Below are 9,636 nucleotides of genomic sequence, written 5' to 3'. Positions count from 1 at the left end.
GCTCCCTAAAAATGTCTTTATTCTAAAGATGTCATATCTTTGGCTCGGTATCAATACGAAAATCCCTAAATCTTTGAATTCAAGTAAACTTGTTGTGAGTAAAAATATTCTTGTTGGTCGAAATTTCGTCTGGAAGCAATTTACTACATTTTTGTGTATAGAAAATTCTTTAACAGCACACGGTTTCTATACATATTTGGAACTTGTTCTTTGAAATAGACATTATCAAAAAAAAAAAAAAATCGTAATTATTAGTTAATTGCCTTCATTATCTATGCATAAAAAATTATAGAAATTTGACATTTATCAACAGACAAAAAATTAATGAGATTGCATACATATTTGTGATTATTAATTTACTTTTTATTAAATACTATTAGTAGCATTTTCTATGACTAACAATTGATTTAGGTCTCTAAGAGCAAATTATTCTTCCATGATGTCTCCCATATCTGCTGACAGATGTGCTGACTACTGTCTGGGTTTTTTATAGTCTTCTCTGATGTGTCTGGATGTAGTTCTTTGTTGATACTTGTGTGGCCACAAGTCTTATCAATTATTTAGGAAAATTACAGTCAATCACTATAAAAAAGTAAATACAACAACAATAATAGCCTCGAGTTTTCTATTGAATGGGAATCCTTAACCAATTATGAACCGCTTGGAAATGAATTCAATTATTATACAATATTATTAGTATATGGTTACTCAATTTACACGCAAAAAAATAATTCTTTCCTCCCAAATGAAATTTTAGACAAACAAAGTTCGTTTCTCATTTGCTTTTCGTTGTAAGGAAGTGTATTTGGAAGAAAAGTATATACTTTTTGTGATAAACGTTTATTCTTTTCCAGGATGTAAAACCAATTTCATAAAGACAAACTCGAAAGATTCCGAAAACATGTTCAACATTACATTCTACTATATTAAATTTTTACTATGAACTGTAAAATGTGTCTTATTAAAGACCTAAAGTCAGAAAAGAACAGTGTTTGATATAAACGAAATGGACTGTGTTGTTGTTTCAAAAATAACTTTTTTTATTGGAAAAATAAAAATGTTGTAACAAACGAATAAAGTTAAAAAATTTCGAAGCAATTCAAAAAACTCTAACAAAAGAAAAACGTTTTCGGTACACGTTTTCCAAACGTTTTTTTTCTTTGCGTGTAGATTAGGGTGACCACTTTGGTTTTAAATAAGTGTGGCACTTTTTATTGCGAATATTGGTTTTTGTGTGGAATTTTTAGAAAAAGGAATTCCCTTTATTTATCATTGATCCTAACATAGAATCGTGTAATACTCATTGATAAGATAAAAAAGTCCACTACACGAGTACTAATGGACTTTACAAACAAAAAATTTTGTTGAATACTAATAAGGGAATGAACTATGTAGCGCCAGTTTAGACCAAAAAGGCAAGTCAACATCTTCACAAAATGTTTAATAAAACCATCTCCAACCCTGAATTTTAAATATAGATAGTAACCTTTGAATTGCGTCCATAAAATATTTTTTGACGAATTATTTTTCTCCGGACAACCTTGAAGGGGGATATTGAACTCACAAAAAGACATTTTTTCAATGGTACAATGGCCAATTATCTTGCCCCCAATAGGTTAACACATGGTGAGCTTACAATTCGCAAAAAAAAAAACACGATCAGCATTCGTATGACTAGGGATGCATTAAGAATGTGATAACACCCTCGTTTGCCTGCAAGATGTAGCAAAGTGATCACTTTCGAAAGTTCATATCAAGAGAATGTATAAAAACCTGAGATGCTGCAAACAATCGCAGCAGTACAATGAAAGTATTCGTAGTGATTTTATGCTTAGCCTCAACGGTAAGAAATTTTCAATAGATTTTAGCAAGCGGATGGTGATTATAAAGATTTTTGAAATTTTTTCTATAGGTCTTTGCCCATCACGAGGAGGGTCACACGGGCCATGAACATCATGATGGCGATCATTCTGGCCATGATCATCATGTCTCCCATGATGGTCATGAATATACACTGAAGACTAAGGAGGACCTTGTCAAATTCCGTGAAGATTGTGTCAATAAACTGAAAGTTCCCGCTGATCATTTGGAAAAATACAAGACCTGGGAGTTTCCCAATGATGAAACCACTCGTTGCTATTTGAAATGTATTTTCGAACATTTCGGTTTCTTTGATGAGACTAAAGGTTTCAATCCCTATATGATTCATCATCAATTGGTTGGTGCCCATGGACCTGTCGATCACAACGATGAACTTCATCGTTCCATCGATTTTTGTGCCGATCACAATACACAAAAGAGTGACGCTTGTACTTGGGCCTATCGTGGTGCCACATGCTTCATGGAGCGTAATTTGCAAGTGGTTAAGGATAGTTTCCATAGACATTAGACATAGGGGTAAAATGAAGTTTGTACAAATGATATGAATGTGTGAAATATGTATTAAATCTTTATGAATACTTAACATTGTTAATACTGAAATATTCTGGTGTTTTTATAGTGAAGGAAATAGTAATTACATGGTGAAAGAACTATGAATAATAGGGCAATAGGCAATAGACTAAAAATTTTGCATGGATTATCCGACGCTGTTGGACAATTGCGAAGAATAAAAAGTATGTAGGGCCAAAAGTTTGGTCCAGCCGAATCATACCCACTTCTATGGAATATATACAATAATTTTCTTTAAACCCAACTCCTCTTAATGGATTGGATAAAAATCAAAGATAAAACAAGTAAGGAAAGTCTAAAGTCGGGCGGGGCCGACTATATTATACCCTGTACCACTTTGTAGATCTAAATTTTCGATACCATATCACATCCGTCAAATGTGTTGGGGCTATATATAAAGGTTTGTCCCAAATACATACATTTAAATATCACTCGATCTGGACAGAATTTGATAGACTTCTACAAAATCTATAAACTCAAAATTTAAGTCGGCTAATGCACTAGGGTGGAACACAATGTTAGTAAAAAAATATGGGAAACATTTAAATCTGGAGCAATTTTAAGAAAACTTCGCAAAAGTTTATTTATGATTTATCGCTCGATATATATGCATTAGAAGTTTAGGAAAATTAGAGCCATTTTTACAACTTTTCGACTAAGCATTGGCGATTTTACAAGGAAAATGTTGGTATTTTGACCATTTTTGTCGAAATCAGAAAAACATATATATGGGAGTTATATCTAAATCTGAACCGATTTCAACCAAATTTGGCACGCATAGTTACAATGCTAATTCTACTCCCTGTGTAAAATTTCAACTAAATCGGAGTTAAAAATTAGCCTCTACGGTCATATGAGTGTAAATCGGGCGAATGCTATATATGGGAGATATATCTCAATCTGAACCGATTTCAACCAAATTTGGGACGCATAGCTACAATGCTAATTCTACTCCCTGTGCAAAATTTCAACTAAATCGGAGTTAAAAATTAGCCTCTACGGTCATATGAGTGTAAATCGGGCGAAAGCTATATATGGGAGATATATCTAAATCTGAACCGATTTCAACCAAATTTGGCACGCATAGCTACAATGCTAATTATACTCCCTGTGCAAAATTTCAACTAAATCGGAGCAAAAAATTGGCCTCTGTGGTCATTTGAGTGTAAATCGGGCGAAAGCTATATATGGCAGCTATATCTAAATCTGAACCGATTTCAACCAAATTTGACACGCATAGCTACAATGCTAATTCTACTCCCTGTGCAAAATTTCAACTAAATCGGAGAAAAAAATTGGCCTCTGTGGGCAAATGAGTATAAATCGGGCGAAAGCTATATATGGGAGCTATATCTAAATCTGAACCGATTTGGCTGATATTTTGCAAGTTTTTCGAGACTCACAAAATATTCGGATGTACAGAATTTGAGGAAGATCGGTTGATATACACGCCAATTATGACCAGATCGGTGAAAAATATATATGGCAGCTATATCTAAATCTGAACCGATTTTTTCCAAAATCAATAGGGATCGTCTTTGAGCCGAAACAAGACCCTATACCAAATTTTAGGACAATCGGACTAAAACTGCGAGCTGTACTTTGCACACAAAAATACATCAACAGACAGACAGACGGACATCGCTAAATCGACTCAGAATTTAATTCTAAGACGATCGGTATACTAAACGATGGGTCTCAGACTTTTCCTTCTTGGCGTTACATACAAATGCACAAACTTATTATACCCTGTACCACAGTAGTGGTGAAGGGTATAAAAATGGTGCAGGTTCGACTAATATCGGGTCTGTAGTAAATTATAGATACTTAGGGACATTTGAGGGCATACACGCAAAAAATTAATTCATTCTTCCCAAACGAAATTTTACACAATAAGAGTTCGTTTCTCATTTGATTTTTGCTGAAAGGAAGTGTATTTGGAAGAAAAGTATATACTTTTTGTGAAAAACATTTATTCTTTTCCAGGATGTAAAAACAATTTCATAAAGACTAACTCAAACAATTTTTTTCTGGCTAATTGCATTTTCCCTCACATCTTTCTCATTTCCATGAAGTTTTTTAGTTCTTAGCACCTTTTTCTGTAATACAAACAATGTAGAAGAAATTATACGATTTTACACGCAAAGAAAAAAAATGTTTGGAAAACGTGTACCGAAAACGTTTTTCTTTTGTTAGAGTTTTTTGAATTGCTTCGAAATTTTAAACTTTTATCACCAAAAAAATTCGTTTGTTACAAAGTTTTTATTTTTTCAATAAAAAAAGTTATTTTTGAAACAACAACACAGTCCATTTCGTTTATATCAAACACTGTTCTTTTCTGACTTTTGGTCTTTAATAAAACACATTTTACAGTTCAAAATTTAATATAGTACAATGTAATGATAAAAATGCTTTATGTAATGTTGAACATTTTTTCGAAATCTTCCGAACATATGTAGAATGTATGTAAAAAAAAAAACAAAACAAAAAAAAAAACATTGGTCGAAGCAGGGATCGAACCCACGACCCTTGGCATGAGAGTCAGACGTAGCAACCACTGCTCCACGGTGCCAAACTAAATGTTTGTTTCTGTTAAATAAACTTTGTTTATTCGGTTCGTGGGCGCCGCAACCTATGCTATATAAATATAACTTATATGGATAATTATCTATTGATGACCATAACAGGCACATAGCTCAGTGGTTAGTGTGTTGGCTTACAAAGTGCATGGTCCGCGGTTCGATTCTCCGTCCAGGCGAAAGGTAAAAAAATTTTAAAAATTTATAAATTCGTATAATTTCTTCTACATTGTTGGTATTACAGGAAAAGGTGTTAAGAACTAAAAAAACTCGTGGATGTGAGAAAGATGTGAGGGAAAATGCAATTAGCAAGAAAATTTTTTTTAGTTAGTCTTTATGAGATGGTTGTTACATCCTGGAAAAGAATAAATGTTTATCACAAAAAGTATATACTTTTCTTCCAAATACACTTCCTTACAGCGAAAAGCAAATAAGAAACGAACTTTGTTTGTCTAAAATTTCGTTTGGGAGGAAAGAATTATTTTTTTGCGTGTATAAATTTTTAATTTTTTTTTACCTTTCGCCTGGGCGGAGAATCGAACCGCGGGATATGCCAACACACTATCCACTGAGCTATGTAGCCGTCATCAATAGACAATTACCCATATAACTTATATGCATATAGCTTAGCTTGCGGCGCACACGAACCGAATAAACAAAGTTTACTTAACAGAAACAAACATTTAGTTTGGCACCGTGGAGCAGTGGTTGCTACGTCCGACTTGCATTCCAAGGGTCGTGGGTTGGATCCCTGCTTCGACCAAAGTTTTTTTTGTTTTACATATATTCCAGATATGATCGGAAGATTCCGAAAAAATGTTCAACATTACATTCTACTATATTACATTTTTACTATGAACTTTAAAATGTGTCTTATTAAAGACCTAAAGTCAGAAAAGAACAGTTTTTGAGATAAACGAAATGGACTGTGTTTTTGGTTCAAAAATAACTTTTTTATTGAAAAAATAAAAATTTTGTAACAAACGAATTTTTTTGGTGTGAAAAGTGTATAATTTTCGAAGCAATTCGAAAAACTCTAACAAAAGAAAAACGTTTTCGGTACACGTTTTCTAAACGTTTTTTTTTCTTTGCGTGTACATTTTATATAAAGAATTTCAAGCGCGATTCGGCACGGTTTCTGAAGTTTAACTTGGAATTTGTAACATTAGATTTATAGGAAATCTCTTTGTTTATTTTTTAGAAGGAGTCTTTCTGTCCAGAAAATCTAATAAAATCTAATAAAATCATATAATTCGAGGCGTTGAAAAGAGGAATAAGGTTGGTCTATCTCATATCGGCTGACATACAGCTAAGCTAGTAAGCTAGTTAGGCTTGTTGTGTGCTCTAACTTTTTATTTCCATTGTACTCGTATTTTATTCCAGAAACTATGTGTTTCTAATGAATTTCCTAATTTTTGTCAGTTAGTAAATTTTTATCAATCCTACACAGAAAAAAAATTGTCGAAAAATTTTCCAATTAAAATCTTAATTAAGTTTTAAATAATATTCAATTAAAAATTTAATTGATTCAACAAATTTTTTAATTGAAATCAAAATCAATCACACAAATTAATAGTATTAAATAGAAATAGTGCTCCATTTTTTGCTCGGTTGTGACCCAAATAAGAAAGCGGAAAGGAAAACAGCACTACCTTTCGCGCATCTATACTGCATGAATTGGTTGCAATAACGTAAACGAATGATTATAAACTAGTTTGATTACTCGTTTACGTTATTGCCATCGATTCATGCAGTGTGGATGCACTGCCTACTTTGTTGTATATCAAAAAGAGCAACTAAACTCTTACTGCTGAAGTATTTTTTGCTGGGTAAGGTCACTTTCCTACCCAGCAAAAAATGGAGCACTATTTCAGCAGGATTGTAAGGGAGAGAGGTAGTACCAACTGCTTACAAAACAACCGATTCAGCGCTGATTTTTGTGGACGATGTCTCGATTTATAGCAGCATAGCGCTGATATAATTGCTCATTTCAATAACAATATTGCTCAGAAGTGAGCAATATTGTTATTGGTATGAAGGAAAACAGCACTACCTTTCGCGCATCTATACTGCATGAATTGGTTGCAATAACGTAAACGAATGATCATAAACTTGTTTGATTACTCGTTTACGTTATTGCCGCCGATACATGCAATGTGGATACACTGCCTACTTTATTGTATACCAAAAAGCGCAACTAAATTTTACTGCTGAAATATTTTTTGCTGGGTAAGTATACTAGCTATTATCGCAAGTTAATTTGCCTTTAGGTTTCCTCTTATTCCGGCATATCACGGCACCAAAATATGATTTGGATACTGTTGTATTCTGCTGGTTCGTAATCGAACTCTATTGTCTGCTATTGCTTCATTTGCAATCTCATGTTATTTCCAAGCCATTTAACACATTCAATTATGCCTGCTGGATTGTGTTGTGGTCCGGTAATCGGAATAGGATCTCAGTGTCTGAGTCCTCCACATTCACGTCCAGTCCCGTCCTCTCACCCATCTTCGTTCCGATTCGAGACGAAATTCTGTAAATTTATTTAGGGGCTGGCTTTTGTTCCAAATGGATCATTTTAATTGCGTCTTCAATGTTCCCAAGAAGAAGAAGAAATCGGAAAAACGGTCCATATGAGGGCTATATCAAAACAGAACGAATCTTGACATCGGTCTATATGGCGGCTATATCAAAATATGGACCGATATATACAAAATTTAACACAGCTCTTTATTGACCTCAAATATCTGTAGATTTCTAATTTCATGATTGGTAGATTTGTTTATATGGGAGCTATATTGAAACATGGACCAATATCTCCAATTTTCGAATTTGACTGCCTACAGACAAAATATCAATTTGAACGCATCAACCGCTCTTCAGGTGCCCAAAAGTCGATTGTTGTTAACTTTTGAGCTTATACGCATAAATCCACGATTTATTACCTGTCACGATGTTGTAGACGTGTTTCGAATAACTGCCATCGTATTTTTGGAGCATTTCTTTCGACCAATCGATACGAGCCTTTTTTGAGCGGTTGACAAATTGTGTTGGATCCAACGCGAACAAATTTTTGACTGTCAAATCTTCATGCAACATTGCGTAGAGGATCAATGGGTTGCGGAACAACAATTCATTCTGGATCCTCATGAATTTCGTCTTGGAGAGGACTACGATCTCTTTTGAAGTCACCATACCATCGATAAACACTTTGTAATATTAGAGTTGCTCAATCACGAAATTTGAAAGGCAACCCTCATATATATAATTTATGTAGTCGTAAATCGATATTTCGATGTGTTACAATAAACGACTTGATAAACTCTACTATTCTACAGTCAAAACAAGTTTACTGGTATTTTGAACTTCCCTTAAAGATTTCAGTATTGTTTCGGAGCCAAAATGCTGCTTCTTTAAAAAAAAATCTTCTAGGATGCTATCTAGATTATATCTTTAAATCAAAAATAATTTTCTTCGTTTAAAAATTATGAACTTTCGTTTAAATACAACTTCATAATTTTTTATTAAAATTTCTTATTTCAATATTTTCCAGTGTATGGTGGTGGTTATAATATATCTTATGCTCTTTTGCATTTTAACTTATCTCAAATAGCTCAATTAATTTTTCTTAATATGGCTAACCAAATTTATGATAATCGAATTGCAAAAAAACACAATTGTTCAATTCAATTGAGAAGAAATTGTTCAATTCAATAGATAAGAAATTAACCCTTTTGCGATTCTTCTTCCAATCCCAATCATTATAATCAGCTATTTTGCTTATTCGACTACATAACAATGCATATACCAGCATAAGTTTGCGAATTTTATGAAGATGCTGTAGCCAAAAATATTGTGTGGGTAATTAAACTTCATTTGATTACTATGGCAATTTAATAACGATTATGGTCGGCAATTGTATTCATTGAAGTTTGCAATCCATGTTACTGTCACTGGCGTTGACGTCTATTCTAAGAATCATTGTTCAATGTAGAAACATAATTCCTGCATACTGATACCCACGTACCCTTCACTTCAGGTCAGATTTAGTTGGGTAGTTTGTTGGCATGTGGCAAAAGCATCAGATAATGTTACAATGTGGGAGTGGATGACAATTTCTTTGGCATAAGTTTTGCAACTAATTTCATCCGGAACACTAAATTTTATTATATACTGATAAAAATACGTTCACCCAGAAAAAAGTGCCTTCGAAACTAAAGGAAAAAATTTTCATCAATATAGTTTATCCATTTTATTTCCATTAAGGTAAATTTTTGTGAAAAATAATAAAATTTACTCGTTTCAGTAAAAAAATCCTAAACTGTAAGCAGTTAGGAATAGTTCATTAACTAGAATAAGGCATGGAATTTTACTCATACTATTTTCTTCGCTGGGTATAAGAATTTACTACTGAAAAAGAAAATTTTATTCACCGATAACAAAGCATTCGTAAAAGTAAACAAAAACCGAACTAAAACCAAGTTTCCTCAAAATTAGTAAAATTTCTCATAAAATGATAATTGCGACTTCCTTTATAATAGAAAGTTTTTCATACATACGAACAACACTTGGCATAGAAAAATATTTTAGTTCATTCGTACTAAGA

General features: G+C 33.1%; 1 protein-coding gene across 1 annotated transcript; it reads left to right on the top strand.

Moving 5' to 3' along the window:
• Positions 1-1,688: 1,688 nt before the first annotated feature.
• Obp99b (Odorant-binding protein 99b) lies at positions 1,689-2,481 on the top strand. Its single transcript, XM_075292947.1, has 2 exons — positions 1,689-1,843; positions 1,913-2,481. The coding sequence occupies exons 1-2, from the start codon at positions 1,805-1,807 to the stop codon at positions 2,387-2,389; spliced, it is 516 nt and encodes a 171-aa protein (XP_075149062.1). The 5' UTR covers positions 1,689-1,804; the 3' UTR covers positions 2,390-2,481.
• The last annotated feature ends 7,155 nt before the right edge of the window (positions 2,482-9,636 follow it).

This window comes from Haematobia irritans, chromosome 1, assembly GCF_050003625.1.
Source record: "Haematobia irritans isolate KBUSLIRL chromosome 1, ASM5000362v1, whole genome shotgun sequence".
Classification (NCBI taxonomy): domain Eukaryota; kingdom Metazoa; phylum Arthropoda; class Insecta; order Diptera; family Muscidae; genus Haematobia; species Haematobia irritans.
The sequence above is the reverse complement of the archived record's forward strand: the minus strand, read 5'-3'. Positions and strand labels throughout refer to the sequence as shown.